Source organism: Elgaria multicarinata, chromosome 1 (assembly GCF_023053635.1).
Source record: "Elgaria multicarinata webbii isolate HBS135686 ecotype San Diego chromosome 1, rElgMul1.1.pri, whole genome shotgun sequence".
Lineage (NCBI taxonomy): Eukaryota > Metazoa > Chordata > Lepidosauria > Squamata > Anguidae > Elgaria > Elgaria multicarinata.
Genome location: NC_086171.1, coordinates 35,387,643 through 35,405,745, shown reverse-complemented (window position 1 = coordinate 35,405,745; position 18,103 = coordinate 35,387,643). Strand labels below are relative to the sequence as shown.

The 18,103-nt window shown below is 39.6% G+C and overlaps 2 protein-coding genes across 2 annotated transcripts in view; one reads left to right on the top strand and one right to left on the bottom strand.

Annotated features, from left to right (window-relative positions):
- The window catches only part of UBE3C (ubiquitin protein ligase E3C), a 75,233-nt gene that overhangs the window by 31,440 nt on the left and 25,690 nt on the right, over positions 1-18,103 (top strand). The window contains exons 12-17 of the mRNA XM_063125932.1: positions 1,113-1,273; positions 4,300-4,532; positions 11,468-11,572; positions 12,287-12,374; positions 14,406-14,503; positions 17,500-17,632. Coding sequence (XP_062982002.1) covers positions 1,113-1,273; positions 4,300-4,532; positions 11,468-11,572; positions 12,287-12,374; positions 14,406-14,503; positions 17,500-17,632 — 818 coding nt within the window. The remainder of the gene's footprint in view (positions 1-1,112; positions 1,274-4,299; positions 4,533-11,467; positions 11,573-12,286; positions 12,375-14,405; positions 14,504-17,499; positions 17,633-18,103) is intronic.
- The window catches only part of LMBR1 (limb development membrane protein 1), a 281,805-nt gene that overhangs the window by 240,427 nt on the left and 23,275 nt on the right, over positions 1-18,103 (bottom strand). The gene's annotated exons all lie outside the window — the stretch shown is intronic.

Below are 18,103 nucleotides of genomic sequence, written 5' to 3'. Positions count from 1 at the left end.
GAGCAGCCTCTTCTAACTCAGTGCCTCCATATCCTTTGGACTTCAACTCCCACCAGCCTCAGCCAGCATGGCAAATAATCAGGAATTCTGGGAGTTGTCATCCAAAATCTGTGGATGGTAACAGGTTTAGTGGGCAAGCTCCCTTTGCCAGTTGGGAAGCCAGGTATGATTATATTCTGTCGTATCTTTTTTCAGTATTGGTGGTGTGTGAACACTGGGAGGAAGGCGGGGGAGTACCAAGGATGTTGGGGCAGCTTCACAAGCTTGATACACTTGTCATTCTGGACTTGACCACTGGGCTATTTGGAGGCTGCTTCTCCTGCCTCCCAGAAATAACATAATGGCAAAGGGGAAGACCAGACTGGCCCCATCCATCAGCCTTGCTTTCCTCTTCCCTCCCCACTCCCTTTGTATTGTATTTATTAGATTGTGAGCCTGTGAGCAGGAGAGATTGTTCAATACCTGTAGAAAATGTTATACGCTTTATAAGTATAATAATAATAATAATAATAATAATAATAATTAATAATAATAATTCAATCAACTAAAATTCACACAGTTAATCAACTAAGGTTTATTTTATTGGGTGATAGTTTTTATAGAATTTCAACAATGAGCAAGCTTCTACTTCCATTGGCCCAATTTAACTTGGCTAAATTGAAATGAAAATATTTTTGTTGCTCTCTGGACCATATTTTGGCCTAATAAAAGCTGGCTCTTGGAATCTGTTCCCACGTAACAACACCCCATGGGCTTTTGGAGGCAAGCGGGAGAAAGTAGGTGCGCTGCCCCCAGCATGCTTGCATTACATGAGAACCAGGTCTTACTCTCAAAGTTGGATCTCTCTTTATAAGCATTATGACACAGTGATATTCCCGTAGTATTCACAGACTCCTCATACACATATATAATCAATTCATTAATCTAACTTTTGTAGGCTGCCTTTTAAATATTAAAAAAAAAGTTCTGCATTGTTTCTAAAAGAGGATATTTCATAACTTGTTCCATACTGGGGCATCTGAAAAAATATCCCCTCAAGTCCTTTCTTTCCACTTCCTAGTCTTATGTCTAAATTTATGACTACTTTGTATCTTTTGTTTTGTTCTGTTAAGGTCTATGGTGCCCCTCCTTCAGGTGATATCACGCGGCTCACCTATGTCTTTAGAAGATTCTAGTCGGATCATCCCTCTCTTTTACCTCTTTAGCTCTTTGTTTAGTCATTCACTTATTTCTATACATGATAATGAATTCTTTGGTGATCCTAATATAGAAGGTAAGAACATAATCGTCTATAGGTTTTGTCTAGAGCACTATTTCCTTTCAAAATTCATGTTAGTATTAAAGACAAGTGTGTGTGTATTTTCAGCCAGAAGATATCAACCCTTAGGCTGGAATTGTAGAATGTTTTTGAAGGTGCTACAAATATATTCTTTTTTGCTATAATTATACAGTCAAAAAAAGTAATTATTACTCTGCTTTGCAGTACTCCCCTGTTCATATGTCTCTCTGCTTCCCCCTTTTCAATATCTCTTGTAAACAGAGCAAAAGTTATCCTGGATTCATTCTAGGGATTTAAATCAGGCTGCCCGATTTTTGACCCAACAAGCCAAATTCAGCCTACTAGACTGCCATTTTTAAAAACATTCAAAGCATTTGTATATCATTTTTCTGCCTTCCAGGCCACTCAAACTGATGTGCAACATATACATAAAAAAAAAACAGCATTCTTCAAAACAGGCCTAATACAATTTTAAAGTATGGTGAAAGTATGATTTTTACTGCCAGTCTAAAGCCCAGTTGGGATGGAGCCAGCCTAATCTCCTTTGAGAGGGAGTTCCACAACTGAGGTGCTGCTGCAAAAAAGGCCCTGTCCTAACCTAATCTAACCTCTCTTGACAGTGGGACATTCAACAGGGCCTCTGATAAAGATCTCAAATTATAGGCAGATTTGTATGGGAGGGGGGCATCCTTTAGATGCCATAGCCCCAAGCCATTTAGGCCAAAACCAGAACCCTGAATTGGGCTCTGAAATGAATTGGAGGCTAGTACTGCTTGTTCAAGACCAGTAATATATGGTCTCTAAAGTGCACGCTAGGCAACAGTCTGCTGCATTTTGCACTAGCTGTAGTTTCCAAGCACTTTTCAAGGGTAGCCCCTCATAGAGCGCATCACCACTAGTCTAAATGTGAGGTGATTAAGGCCACCTTTCCTCGGAAGGGGCGCAGCTGGTACACTAACTGCAGTTGGACACTCCTGGCCTTGGTGGCCACCTGGCACTCCAGGAGCAATGCTGGATCCCAAAGTACGCCCTGGCTGCAAACCTGATCCACCACCATTTTTTGGCAATCCCAAGCAAGCAGGAAGTAAAGAAAGAGTATGGGGTTTCCATACATGCCAAGTAGTCTGTGACTGGGCTTGCACAACATGATAATCGTGGGTTGTCATTTGAAACAAGCGATGGTGGGATATTGTGTCGTTCGAACCTGGACAGCTTCCCACAGGAAAGTAAGCCAGCCTGACAATCCATGGCTCGTTTTAAGGGTTGTTTAACCCATGATGGGTTGGCATGTCATGCGAACTCAGCAGAGCCAACCCATCATGGGTTGCGGTGATCTGGTACAGAACTGTTTAGAAAGAGCAAAAAAAAAAACCACCCCACACCTGCTGCTCTTCCTAAGTAATCTTGCCCATGCTGAAGTGACAGCCCCTTCAGCAATACCCAAACTGCACTTTGGAGGGGCAGTTCACCACCACCTTCTAAAAAAATGGTTCCCACTATTTACGCAAATGAGGCTGTCATATTTATTTATTTGGTCCCATGGATTTGTATAAATGTCTTCATAGATTTTAGTGTGTGTGTTCAGCCTTTTGCAGTTGTTCAAATGTACACTTCTGGCTGTCAAATATATGAAGTCTTGCCTTGTTAATGCCCTTGTATGTTTCACCTGTCAAATGGAATGCAGTGCGGTATGAAACATACAAGAAAATTGACAAGATGAGACTACATATAGACTGATTTGATAGCTGTTGTCAGTGACAAGTTGGAGAAAAGGTTGAGATTCCCCAAATGGGAGCCAGTAAAAGGGCACAGGAGGCTAGATCTCTCTTAAAAGGACTTGCTAGAGACTTGGGGAATTGTGCCAAGGAAGCAGGGCATCAACAAGTGTGAGCCCAACACTTAAAACCCCGAGGATCACTTTGCTAAGTGGGAGATCTTGTCCCCTTTTCCTGACCTGTCATTGTCAGCGGCTGTCAAATCAGCCTATATGCCATCTCAGCTTGCCAAGTTCTTTGTATGTTTTATACAGCACTTTGTTCCTTTGACAGATGACAATACAAAGGCATTGACAAGGCAACACTATGAGACAGCTGCAAATGTGGACTTGCAGCTGTGAAAGACCAACCCCCTTTCAAAAGAAATTGCAAAAACATTTGCACAAATTCTTGGGACCATTTTTTTTAAAAAAATTATATATATTATAGCCCCATTTGTTCAAATATCAGCTACGTTTTTTTTGGTAAAGCTGGGTAATGAAAAGTGGTCTCGATCGGAATGGGGAGGGGGACAGGATGGACAGTCAGGACAGGTTCTGCCTTGTAGAACCCTGTGATACTGGGTGGAGGGCCGAGGAGGAAGGAATGGGAGAACAACATACAATGAGCCCAATTGTTTGGTGAGCGCATTGTGGGTTGTTATTGAATCATAGAATAGTAGAGTTGGAAGGGGCCTATAAGGCCATCGAGTCCAACCCTCCATCCAACCTACACACTGTCTAGCTTATTCGCAGGGTGGGTTAATTTGTCATGTGAATGCAGCCGGATTTTGGCTTGTTTTTGGTTTATTTATTTGTATTTGTTAATAGTACTTATATACTACTTAATTTTTTTAAAAAAAAACAACTCTTGAGTAGTTCACGTAAAAGCTATGCAGGCCTGGAATAAATAAACCACTAAACAATTAAAATGTTACTATTAAAATGTTATAGATAATATACAACAGGGAAGATTTATTCAACTTTGTTGCTTGCATAGAATAGGCATATGCAGCTTAATTCAAGCTTAATTTTTAATCTAGTAAAATATAAATTATTAAGCTAGTCATGACTAACTGAAGTCCTATTCATTTCAATGGATCTATTCTATATAGGTCTTAAGTTGGATTTTGCCCAAATGCTACATTGTGAACAATCTAACCAGCTTTACTAGCATAGATCCAAATTGCCTTTCCTGTTTTGCCTTATATTTTTGGGACCCAGAGAGCAAGAATAAATTTCTAATGCTGGTTTGTATTTTGTGTAGTTGTAGGTCAAAGACAATCATCAATGATGCCTTTTACATTAGAAGAACTGGTAATATTATCACGCTGCCTTCGAGATGCTTGCTTAGGAATTATTAAGTTGGCATATCCAGAAACCAAGCCAGAGGTTCGTGAAGAATACATTGCAGCATTTAGAAGTGTCGGGGTTACCACAAATACAGAAATGCAACAGTGTATCCAAACAGAGCAGAAGCGGTGGATTCAGCTCTTTAAGGTATATACCCTGTTGGTTTATTGAGTGGACCAAAATAAATTGCAGAGCTTCCTTTTTCATGCACTTTAAACATGGGAAAAAATGGCTGATGGCAAGTCTAACATTAGAATAAAACCTGATTCCATTACAAAGATAGTAGACATTCAACTTCAAATGCTTACGGTTTTACATTATTACCTTTAAAGGCCTACATGGTTTGGGTGCAGGCTACCTGTGGGATTGCCTTCTCCTGTACAATCCGCCCCGCACACTCAGGTCCTCTGGGAAGAATCTACTTCAGTCAGTCAAATTTAGGCTGATGGGTATTACCCAGAGGACCTTCTCTTCTGCCACTCCCAAACTGTGGAATGGCCTGCTGGAGGAGATTCGTCGGCTTAATACCCTTTCTGAGTTTAAGACAGCTATAAAGACTAGTCTCTTCCGGCAGGTCTACCCAGATGAATTTTAAACCTAAGAATTTTAAGATGTTGTAATTGTTATTTTAATATTGTATCTGTTTTATGTGCTCTTTTAACCAGTTTTATGTATTGTATTGTTGTATTTAATGTTGTTCTCCAACTCGATCCAGAGGGAGAGGTGGGTAAGAAATAAATATATTGTTCCTGTTGTTGTTATTATTACTAAAGTTTTACACTATGTTTTTCTCTTTGGCTGTAACAGTTGTTACGAAACAAGGATTTTTGGCAGTTCAGGATGTTGTTAGGTCCTAGTATTGTGAAAAAGGAATTGTATCATTGCACAATTCTTTCTCTTGAAAAGCTTAGATGCAGAAGGAAGAATTGATGTAGAAAATTGGTGCTACATTTGGTTTTTGATTCAGCAGCTCCTGCTTGATTTATGGTCAGGATGTCATGATTCCTGGGAGTTCTTTCATCTTTTAAGATGTAGTTTCTGTCCTTGTGGAATGAAATACCAGAACAATCACACAGAAGAGGGCTGCAACCTGTTCATTATCATCCAAGACTGTAGGATGCAAAAGAACAGGCTTAAGATACAGTAAGTCAGGTTTTGTTTGAACATTAAGGAAAAAAATTGTGACAATCAGTTCAGTCAGACAGTGGAAACTTGCCTAGGAAGGTGGCTGGTTCTTTTTTGCTAGAGATCCTCAGAGACTGGAAAACCACCTGTCAGGGATGCCAATACTGAGCAGGGGTTGGACTCGATGGCCTAAATGGTCCCTTCCAACTTTATGATTCTGTAATCTTCTATCATTGCTTACTACTGTGCTTTCAGATAGTTGGGATCAATGCGTCAAAAAAGGCCAAGGAGGGTAAGTCTTTAGAGAAGGGTGCTTTACAAAAAATAAATTATGTTGACTGGGCCGCTTATTTTAAAAACTAGAAACCATTCTATTAGTGAGTGAGTCCACAAGGTTAATAGATTCCTTGATTGCTTTTCACTATTGAGAGAACCCTAATCTGGTAGAAATGCATAATCTGTTCAGATGAATTCAAATATGGCTAGATTTGGGTTACTTGAGTCTAAATCTAGCTAGGATTCAGTGATTGGAAGTTTAATAACTTCTTTTCTAAACGATCTAGACCTCTAGATGCTCCAGTGTGTGCTGACCCCAGTTGATCCTTGGGGGATCTTGAACCTACTTCATGTATTCCTTAGTGTATGTGTGTGGTATTTTGTAAACAATTTTGACTATTTATGAAGAGAAAGGTAGGGTAGAAATTATAACTACACGCTATAGAGTCCACTTGGGAACCTAAGAAGCTCGTGTGTAGATTCAACCAAAGTTGTCTACAGCCGTAAAAGACCATTTGCCTATTAGCTAGCTTTTCAGGGGACTGTTCACAACTATGATTGTTTAGGACTGTGGTCTTTGTATTAAAGGTTTCAAAATAACCACCAGTGTCCTACCCAGTTTGATTCCTTCCCCCTTCCCTCTGCATCCCAAGGTTGAGTAACACTGTGGAGGTGGGGTAGGAATCAGGAATATAACTGTTGCGCAAGGAAGTGCTTGACTTGCCATGAAATTTCTGCAGCAAACACATATAGTCAGCTAAAATTACTCATTAAAGGAGTGGAAGCAGAAGAAATGCATTTTCCAAATTGAATGCTAGATTTACAGTCCGTTTAATGCCGGCGACCTCTCGCTCACTAATGTTCAGTTCGAGTCATCAGCCGTCCCTTCAGGTCTTTTATCACTGCTTTTGTCAAGCTATCTATTTAATTGAAAGAAGTTAATTGAATGAAAATGATCAACTAAGCTTGTATTAATATTGCTAATGGAACTTTCTTCTTGGCCATGTTTGGAGAAAGATGTCATGCTAGACTTTAGGAAAGACCCATTAATGCTTGCACTTAACCTGATGGGCTAATTAAGGAATGCTTATTCATTCTACAAGTCTACAATAGCCTCTATCCCACCCATTTTGTCCGATTTTTACAACACATTTCACTTATGAGCATGAACATTATGGACATTACTAGTGATGAGAGTAACTGATAATGTTTTGATTGTGTTGAATGCTGTACTAATGCATAGTTAAACTTAGAATTTTGCAGATCTGTGTTTGCATAATTTATTTAATTATATATATCCTTTCATTATCCAGTAAACTTGCAGTTTTGAAGCCATGAAAGAGGCCAAATATTCTTGGTTTTGTGTATTAGGAAAACATGCTATATGTTTGTACTATGCGTTATTACCTCCATCTTGCTAACTCTCTTGTGTTGAAACAGACACAGAAATATTTCTTTGTCCAATGATTTATTTTAACAAATGTGTACAGTTAAAATTTGGGATGATTTCATGTGAATTTGGATAGTGAAAAACATACAAAGTAAAGCAAGTCACAAAATAATGTTACCAAATTTAGAAGGATTTATCAGAAGAAATACATACAGTATGCTGCTCTTAAGCTGCATGTTTTTTGTGTCATTTAAAAGATGAAGATATGCCTCTATAAACTTTTGACTAGTATAGTTTTCTAAAGGATGTATATACAAGGGTGAAGTTCAGCTTATTTCTTTATTTCAAAAGGTTTTTATCCTGTGTTTCAACCTGAAACACAGGTGGCCAAAATCAACAAAAATAAAACAGCCTAGAGTTAAAACTAATTAAAGTAAATAAAAACATTCAAGTTACCATATTAGCAAACCAACAATAATATAAAAGGCTACAATAACATTTAATAGTAGTGACAGCACAGTTAAAATGCTTTGGAGTAAAGCATTTGCTTGGGAGAACAAAATTGTTTTAAGTGGTGCCTAAAGTCTTGTAGATTAGAAGCTGTCCAAATTTGCCTGGGGAAATAATTTCACAACCAGGTTGCCACAACAGAGAAGGCCCTGTTCTTTTTTCAGTACCCACCTTTCCTCAGAACGTGGTAGAACCTGGAGCAGGACCTTTGCAGAAGATCTTAAGGAACAAGCGTATTTGTATGGAACACATGAATCATAGAATAGCAGAGTTGGAAGGGGCCTACAACCCCCTCCTCAATGAAGGAATCCACCCTAAAGCATCCCTGACAGATGGTTGTCCAGCTGCCTCTTGAATGACTAGTGTGGGAGAGCCCACAACCTCCCTAGGTAACTGATTCCATTGTCGTACTGCTCTAACAGTCAGGATCCTGTTCCCAAACTGTAGAGAGCTGAGCCTGAGGTGCTTAAACTTTTCTTGCCCTTTTGTAACTTAAGAAAAGTAACTTCAATATTTTTCCAGAGTATTACTGTGGCTCAGACAAAAAATGGCATATTTGACAATTAGTCTCATCCTGTGTAGGGGATCAGGTAACCTAAAGGAAAAGGGAGCGGTCACAGTGGGTTTGTTCAGACAACATGCTAAGCCATGGTTAGGCTGCTAAGCCTTTTGCAGCAAATGGTTAGTGAGCATGTTTAAACCTATGGTTAGGAATGGTTCACATGACAGCTTAAAATGCTTAACCACCATGGCTCAGTGTGTCATCTGAATAGGGTCAGCACCATGGGGACTGCAGCCTCATTTGTTAAAAGCCAGTGAAAAATTCAGGACAATGACCCTGAAATCTCCCCCCTGCCCTATTTTAAACTATAGCAATGAGTAGGTTTTCTTTAAATCAAGGAAAATATTCACTAGGGAAAGACTGCACCAGGGTGCTCATGCCCCCACTGATTCCCTTCTGCAAGCGGTGGGTCCTGCTGATTCTGTTGCACTACTTATACAAGGGAGATTGAGCCTAGAGAAAGCCCTGAAATGAGCGGAAACGCTCGTTTCTGGAAGGAGGCAGGTTGGCTGAGCTCCCATACGTGAGATCCACCAACCTATCTCCTCCCAGAAATGAGCATCTCCATTTGTTTCGGGTTGCACTAAAAGTGCCAAATTGATGTTGTGGAGCATAATAGAACCAGCAGGGATGTGAGCGCTCCATTAGGTTCTGGCCAAAGTGTTTTTATAACTGTTGGCGGCGGCTTTAGAGCAATCAAGTCCCCTGTTATAATTTCACCTCTGCCGTAGTCTGGGAATGTAGGATCATATAGTAGAAGTGAATAAGAGAATAATCGAAGTTTATCTGTCGGACTAAGGTTTCAAGTGCTAAACCAAATTTACCCTGGGGTCAATTTTTTGTTCAAACATTGTGTGAGTGTGTTTAAAGCTGCCAGTGAAAGAAATGCCATCCTTCACCAAAACAAAAACAAAAAACTTTTTATGTGCCCAGTCATGTTTGGGGCAATCCTGCTCCTTCTCTTTGCATTTTGCCTCTAGTTCAGTGGTACTTGAGAGTAAGTGTGTGCAGGCCTGCAGGCATTTGCTCCATCCCCTATAACCTTGTGATCTAAGGTTATAAGTGCAGTTACTCTAAGGCCCAGTGCAGTTACACAGCTAATCTGAACCTGCAGAACAGAAGTGGTTGTCAAGTCCCTCTAAGCCTTTGTGATACGGGTGTGTGTGCGCAGATGGGCAGAATCCTATTCTTTGCCTCCTTTGAAGTGGTGACTGCCGTATTAAAGGAGGCGATTTGCAACAAGGGTTGCCAAAAGAGAGAGGCATCAAATACCTTCAAAACATTTTTTTTTTAATCCCTGATGTGCCTCCACCTTAACCTGACAAATTGCTGGCTTGGTAGGTTCCTTTCCTCAGAGAGCAAAAGTAATCACAAAATGGTGACTCCCTTGTTTGGCTCATCGCTAGTTTCAAGTTTCAAAATCATTTTGTTTCTATCAAAAAGGCAATTTCTCCAATTTTCCAAAGGCACAAGGTATTATTAAAACAGGAAGTGTGTGTGTGGGGGGGGGAAGTATTTAGGGGAACAGATTTTAAAAAGTTATATTCAGGCTCACCTCATCTTCATGGCTGAAAATGATTCCTTTTGCACATATCCATCATTATAGTATGTTTGAGCAGTTTTGTAGAGACTTTGCCCTTACCAAAAAAAAAATGAAAAAAATGAAGGCAATCTAAGCTTCAGCTTAATTTCTTTGAATGTCTTTGAAATTACTTCCCTCAGTGCTTGAAAGGTTTCACATATAGTAGCTCCTCCTGGTACGTGCTGTTAGGGCCTAATGGAATTAGTGCTTTAGTGACCAACTCGGCTAACCTGCATCGAATTTTACAAAGTGCAAGATGGTGAAATGATTTCTGCATAATCATACAGATTTCCTAATGGTGTGGGTTCTTTAAAAATAGGTTTTTTCCCCCCAGCATGTAAAACCTCACTTATCAAGCCAGGTCATAAAAAAAAAAAAAACCTCAGTATGTGCAAAAGAAACTCTTTTGAATGTCCATTAAGTTCTTTTGCTACTTTTGGCATCTGCCCACTAATGCACCAATTCACACACCACTGAAGTAATTACTAGAAAAACTCACTGGCACAGCCTTGTTCAGCATACTGTCATAATTCTTCTGTACTGCTTTCAAACTTGATATAACTTCAAGAGGAGAGCAGGGGTTTAGTGCAGTCCTGTAATCTACAGATCTTCAGCCGAAATCTTAGCCATGTGCAATCATTACATGCATACTTGAACCTGTGGGAAGTCACAGGAAAAAGGGAAGAATGTACCTACAGTTTTCCCTAGCTCCATCCCTGCACTTGTGAATTAGCTCAGAAAATTCACCAGCCTCCTGAAACCTTGCTTTCAGGAGTCATGTTTAGAACTTTTCACCATAGGAGAAGTGTGTCTGTTTCTGATTTGAAACTCGGGTTGGCATACCTGTCAATTTGACTGATCAGATATGGACCTGGTTCGCATGTCACACTAAGCCATAGTGGCTTGTTACTGTGGCTTAGCGTGACGTCCAAACCTGGAGTGTATTTTCCGTTGTTTTTTTGCAGACAAGCCACCTTGAGAATCCCATGGTTTATAGTAAGGTGGTTTAGGGTAGCCTGTACCCAGGATGACTTGCCATGACGTCTGAACCTGACAGGGCGATTTTATTGTGGGTTGTCAGAAACCGCTAGAGAGCTGCCCAGCAAGAGCAGCTCAGAAACTTCAATCCCTGATGGGGGTGGGGAGAGTTTAGGAAGCTCCAAAATGGAGGGTGAAATTGAGGCAGATATGGCTAAATTGGCCTCAACTTCTGCAAAACCCCTGCATTTTTTAAAAGTTCCTGCATTCATAAAGGCTCAGAAACTTAAATCACAGTTTGCTGAACTGTACACATTTATAGAAACCTTGCCTAACTTCATTGCATTGAGCTTTAATCATGTATTATGATATTTAAAACATCTACTTAATTTTTCCACAAAATAACAGTTGAACTCCTGCTAATTTTGTGTTGAGAGATTTCAGTAGTCTCCAGGAAGAAACAGTTTTGAGTAACAATCTATCCAGTGAACTAAGTCCAAATTCTCAATTGCTGATTCGCATCCCTTGAGAATAATACTGTGGCAGCATTCCTGTAATTAATATATATTGTATTGGCTTCTATAGTATTGTGCCATTTTCTTCCTTTTTGTATAATACTGCTTTAAATTGAACTATATTGAACTATTTCTGCCATCCAGGTAATCACTAACTTAGTGAAAATGTTGAAATCTAGAGATACAAGAAGGAATTTCTGTCCACCAAATCACTGGCTATCAGAACAGGAAAATATTAGAGCAGACAAGGTAATACTAAGTTGCTTAAATTTTTAAAATTGTGGTGGGGGGGTGTATGGGAAGTTTCTGTCAAACTGTGTGTACAGATTTAAATTTACATTTGTTTTAATTCTAAATCCTGGCCTTAATCATCACCTGTTGTGTACCTTAGTAAAATCTAGTGCAGGTGTTAACCTGACCGCTTGAAGCATTGTGAATATTGATGCCCTTTTCTTTCAGTTCCATATTTATAGTATCAAAGTATTGGGCAGTATGTTGTCTGATCATATGCATATTTACTGAGAATAATGTTCAACTGAGTTCAGTGGTACTTAGGAGTAAGTGTGTGCAGGATTGCAGCCATCTGCCCCATCCCCTGTAATCTTTTGATCTCTTACTCTTAAGGCACAGTGCAACTATACCGTTAATCAGAACGTGCGGAACAGGAGTGGTTGTAAAGTCCCCCTAAGCCTTTTTGAGAAGAAGGGATATGATTAATAAAGAAGACTGAGCATTGACCCACTTACATTTTCAGTACTAACTTTTGATTCGCTTTGTTTGGGTGGAACTTTATTTTAAGACGTTTTAATAAAACGTGTCAGTTTTCTTAGGACATGCTTTGTGACATTTTAATATATACTTAACTGTATTTGAAAATGTGTTTCTTGCAATGATTGAATTATAGGAGATATTTTAGTCCTTTTAATTTGAGATATCTAACCATGACATTTAATGAATTACTAGGTTACACAGCTTTATGTGCCATCAGCCAGACATGTATGGAGAGTGAGAAGAATGGGAAGAATAGGACCATTGCAGTCTACTTTGGATGGTAAGACAATATATTTACCACTTTGCCTTTGAAACTGAAGATGTGACATATTTATTTATTTAATTAATTAATTACATTTCTGTACAGCCCATTAGCGCAAGCAATCTTATGAATGGAGAGCATGTTGCCGGATTCCGAGATTTCCCAATCTATTGATATATCGTATTTAGGGGGATTTTTGCTTCATTCATAATGTTGTCCTGTGGTAATACTTCCGTAAAACTCTTGATCGCCTTAAGAAATTGTGTGTGTGTGTGTGTGTGTGTGTACGTGTACACTCGACAAAAGACCAGTATTCCAATGGTAAGTTGAAATTTAATAATTGGCAAAGCCAACCATACAGTATAATTTGGTGATAGTTCATATGTTTCAGAAGATGTTGGGTCACCACAGAGAGTCTGCAGTTGTATACGTTTCAGACTTTGGAGAAAATGGGAAGAATTTTTTCTGTGGAACCATCATCTCACCTGGGCAGGGGATAGCCTTGTAAGAGTCATGCTGGATCAAATCAAAGGTCCATCTAGTCTAGCACTGCGTTCACACACTGGCCAACCAGCTATTGACCAGGAACCTACAAGCAGGACATGGGTGCAACAGCACCTTCCTGCCCATGTTCCCCAGCAACTGGTGCATTTAGGCTCTCTGCCTCTGATAGCCAAGATCAGTCTTTGGCTGCACTTTGTATCCGTATCCATTTCTTGGTGAAATGAAGGCTTCAGCCTCCAAAGGCCACTCTGTCTGTCTTAATGCCCTTGAAATGAAAAAAGATGTGATCATCATGATTGTGTGAAGACGGGTGCATAACAGTGTGCTTATGATTTGTTTAATCCCACTTGACTCCATATGGGCTAAAACCAATTAGTGTGAAAGAGCCACTGACTCACATATGGCCATGTTTATTTGTGCTTTTTCATTTACTTAAATGGCAAGCTCTTGAGTTCTAAATGTCCTGTGTATTGATGACTCCATCCCATATTTCTCTTTAAAGATGGAAATGTTGATGGGGCAATGTAGATAAAATTGACTAATTGACCAGAATAATTGAACTGCTGAAGTTAGATAGTGGTTTACCTTTGCTGTACATGCACTTTCTGTTTTTAAAACGCTTTTAACCCTTAGCTTAATAGATAGCATTCATTGACTGTAATTAAAAATGTTTACTGAAAGTTATCAAAACACTCAGAAATTCCAAGGGGTGACAATATTGGTATTTGCCAAAAGTTCTTAGCTCTGATATGCTCTTGTTCCGCTAAATAGGCACTTCTAAATACCTCTAGTTAAAAATAACTTGGTACTTAAAAGTATAGCATCTGTTAACTGATTATGGTTGCTGCAAAAGGCCAGCCAGTTGCTGCTACCCTGCAAACATATGCCAAAGAATTGTCACTATAAGCATGATCTTTGCTTTAGTATCAAAGTCATGCTTACTAGCTTTTCCAAGCATTTTACCGTTCCTGCAGACACTGCCTGCATGTGCTTATGAACGGATCTTTAATCATATACCCAGATACTGGGTATCCTGCACCTTTTTGGTTTGGGAATTTTCATTTCCAACTATATTGGTTGGCTTTAGGTCTCATCAAAATATATCTGAGGTGTTCAGTTTTACCCAGTCCACATCTGTCCTGTTTAAATGAATTTCAAGTCCCAGTGACCATAACCTGGACCCAAAGAGACTTACGGTCTCACTAAGAGACATATGGCCTCACACACCTACTTCTGTACACGTAGTGGGTCTTCACCCAGTTTCCTTTCCCAAATGCAGCTCCTTGCTTTGCCTCAAGGCTACTCCCAGTGAGTCTTGTTTTGGGAATGGCGTTCAGTGTGTGCAGGATTCAGTAGGAAGAGACTCCAAGACAATGATGTGAGCACGAGCTCTCCAGACAGACCTTTGGATCCTAGTTGATGTTTGCTACGTTCAGTCAGTAACCTTGGTATAGTGGAAATCTATGTGCTTTGTACGGGGTGGAAAGGTAGCATGTTATATTACACATCAAAACTGAATGTACCCTCTCGTTTCCAATTTAACAGTGGGCTTGGATCCGGCACCTCTTTCTGTATCTGAGGAACGACAACTTGCAATATTGACTGAGCTACCTTTTGTGGTTCCTTTTGAAGAAAGAGTAAAGGTACTTCATCTTTTTAACTCTATTTTTGACAGTAAATATGCCATCGTGCATGGCATACTTCGTGAAAGGTAGTGTGCCCCTTTGCCCACAAGAACATTCTATCTGATCTTGTCATTCCAGTTATCATTTTAAAGGTTCTTCAATGTCAGTCGATCTTTGTATGTCTGTATTCCAGAGTATGCTTTCGGTTCTTTCTTTTTTTAAATTCCTAGATCCAAAGATATCCTTTGTTGTGCAGACACACATTGGATCTTTCAAGGTTTTTTTTTTTTGTCTTACCTAGAGATGTAAATTTTTTGGAAATTTTGAAGCCATGGGGGGGAAAACACATTTTTTGGGGTGGGCGGTTCAGAAAAAATTGGACATTTTCAATAAAATTGGGGGGAAATGCAATATTAGCACTTTTTACAAATTGAAGTCACTTTGTTACTTTAGGGACATAATGTACAACTTTTTTTTGTAACAAATGTTGCTACAAGCTCCTGAACTGTAAGGGACATCTTTGGTTTTGCCAGTTTTTGAGGAGCAGGCAAAAACAATTGAAACCAACAGAAGAAACCATCAACATTTGTAACCAAGAAAATTATTATGTCTTCGCCAGTCCTCCACAGGGACAAACAGACATAAAGCACCCATTCCCATAAAAATGAACTGAGAAAAAATGGTTGGCAAGATTCAGTGAATATGCATGAAATTTAATCAGACTCTTTTTCTGAGCTATAGCTATCACTATTTACTATCAGTTTGTCTCTGCTTCAATAGCAGTGACCCCTAGAGGCAGAAATGCATCTTGCTCTTTCATTTGAGAGTTGTAGTCTCAGTTTGCAACCTAGGACTTGCTTGTCCTCAGTGCACAGAAATTGTAATAATCTGATACTGTACATAGTTTTTAGAAATCATTTGGAGAAGGCATATATAAACACCTTGTCTTAAGCACCTTATACATCATGCTAAAATGAAACATTCCATAATCCATTTTTTCTTCATTTTTTTTCAGCTTTTCAGAAAACAAAAAAAGGCTTTGGTAAAAAATGGGGGAAACTTCCCCCCCCTCCGAATTTTTCTGGTTTTTTCCCGGGCCTTCACATCTCTAGTCTTACCTGATCAACAGTTCCATAACTTGCACTGCAGGCTGCTCCTGAAGTTTCCTTGCACTTCTAGAATGACTTGCTGGGAGGCACAGACGACTATTATGGAAAAGGGTGGCTTCAGGAGCTCTATTGTAAACAGAGAGTTCTTCTGCATCCCAGTGTTTATTTTACATTCTTGAAATTAATATTAATAAGAAGTTGCAGAACTGAGGGCTTTCACTTTAGTCGTTATCATAAGCCTGGGTTTAATTTAGACCAGTTCGTTGTGCCAATATTCTTGCGTCTAATATTCTGGTTTGGTTTTTCATATTCAGTGAAAATATAGGTTAAAAAGAGATACTTCATCAGTTTTCTTTCTCCTTTTTTTGAGGCAGGCAGTTAAAAGAATGAAGAGACACCAGAGCTCAAGTGACCACCTACTGAGACAATGGGGTAAAAAGGAAAAGCTGAACTTAACACTGAAGTCAGGAGTAGGGAAGATGCAGCCCTCCAGATTTTGTTGGACTGCAACTCCCATCGGCCTTAGCCAGTATAGCCAATGGTGAGGGATGATTGGAGTTGCAGTCCAGTAACATCTGGAGGACCACACGTTCCCCACCCCTGCACTAAGCATTTCCTTCCCCTACTTGACTCTCAAGGAGGTCAATCCACCCGGTACTTTGTACCTGCCCTTTTGTTGGCTCGTTCATTCCTTGGGAGAGAAGAATGGTTAAACTTGCAAGGAAGCACTGAATTTCTACAAGCTTAGCATTTCAAAAAGCATGTTGGGTAGCTGGAAAGTAATTGGAATGCTTACCTTCTTTGTGAGCTGTTGAAGATGGGCTAAATTAGTTTAGCATCATTTCCCATACCTTTCACCCTCATTGTATTTTAAACCATCTCTCTAAGATGCAATTCCCATGCTTAATCTCCAGAATGGAATTGGCTATATCATACCATCTATAGGTCGGATCCAGGATCTGCCCACCATGAGAAAAGGGCTCTGCTTGCGGTGTGTTTGTGGGAGTCCTCTCCCCTTGATTTTGGGGGAGTCCTCCCTCACACACACCACAGCTCACCCCATTCAGCAGGTTCTCCAGACTGTATGTGTATTATTTCCAGGGAGCTGGAGGGGCTGCCATGAGAAGGAGGGTGTGGAGAAATCCAATTTCGCCAGAGCCATTGATCTAGCGTAAAACTTGATGCAACCCTACATATGTGATCACAGCTGAATACCTTCCCTGTGTTTCAAAAGTCATTTGTTGTGTTGATTGCAGGGGGCAGTTAGTATTTGAAATACACAAGTATACAGCCCTATTAGGTTTCTAAAATAGATTGTGCATTTTTGGAGATCCTGACCTCAGCCTGTAGTTTGGTTATAACTTTGAAAATCACCACTCCTTTGAAGTATTCCGCAGATGTCTTCCGTTTAAAAGGGGCTCACTTCATCATTTTCATTTAAAAACCAGCAACAAAAACAACTTTATAAGGTTCTTTTGTTGGCTCTCCAGCTTTCAGCTAATTAGCAAACTGAATTCCCAGAATGGTGGTGCCATCAATGTGCACTAGTACCATCAAGGAAATGAAGGAGAAATAAATCACTGTTTCCCAAAAGGACAATGATAAATGAATGGAAAACGTGTTGCTTAGCATTGGTGAGAGACTTAGAAGCTGTACAAAATAGAATTATAACTTTAAATTTCCATTCATATGACATGTCAGTTTCTTAATGCAGTTAAAGTTCTTATCTTTAACCATTCTATATTCCAGTTTACCGACTTGCATACCTTCACAAACTGTCTGGTATTTTATTATTGTGTAACATAATTTTAACGGCAAGTTGAAATGTTGTGGAATTGTGGCATATTGAAAATCCATACTAAAATGGGATTACGTTCCCTCCCTTCACTATTCACTTTATACAAGATCTTTCAAAGACTGATCTATGCTGACAAACAGGAGGTTCAAGGAGAAGGTCCATTTCTGGATGGAATTAACGTCACAATTAGAAGAAATTATATTTATGAAGATGCATACGACAAACTTTCCCCTGAAAATGGTACAGTGTTTATCAGTTAATGCTGAAATAAGTTCATAGTAATAAAATCGCTTGTCTTGGGAACTATAAAAATAAGAGCCTTGTACAGATAGCCCTTTTTTCTGCCACTGCTAGCAGCAGCAAGTAAAAAGCAATCTATCAGGATCACTGGGTGGTGTGTGTGTCTGTGTGTGTTTGTTTGTGTGTATGCATGCATGCATGTATGCAGCCCCCCAAACCACCATTGCATGTAGACCTTGGGGCCATAGAAGTTCTGCCCCCCCCCCACTACCAGACCTTGTGTCACATTTTTAGATGGTCATATAAATTATATTGTGGCTGGGTAGAATTTCTTTTGGTAGAATTTCAAATATTTAAGAAACTTGACTATGGAACAGCCTATGGGTGGCTGGGCAAGCAATTGTGGTTAGTTGAAAAAGCTCCAGATCAGAACAATAACAGACAGGTTTGCTCAGTGTTTCAGACTGAAAG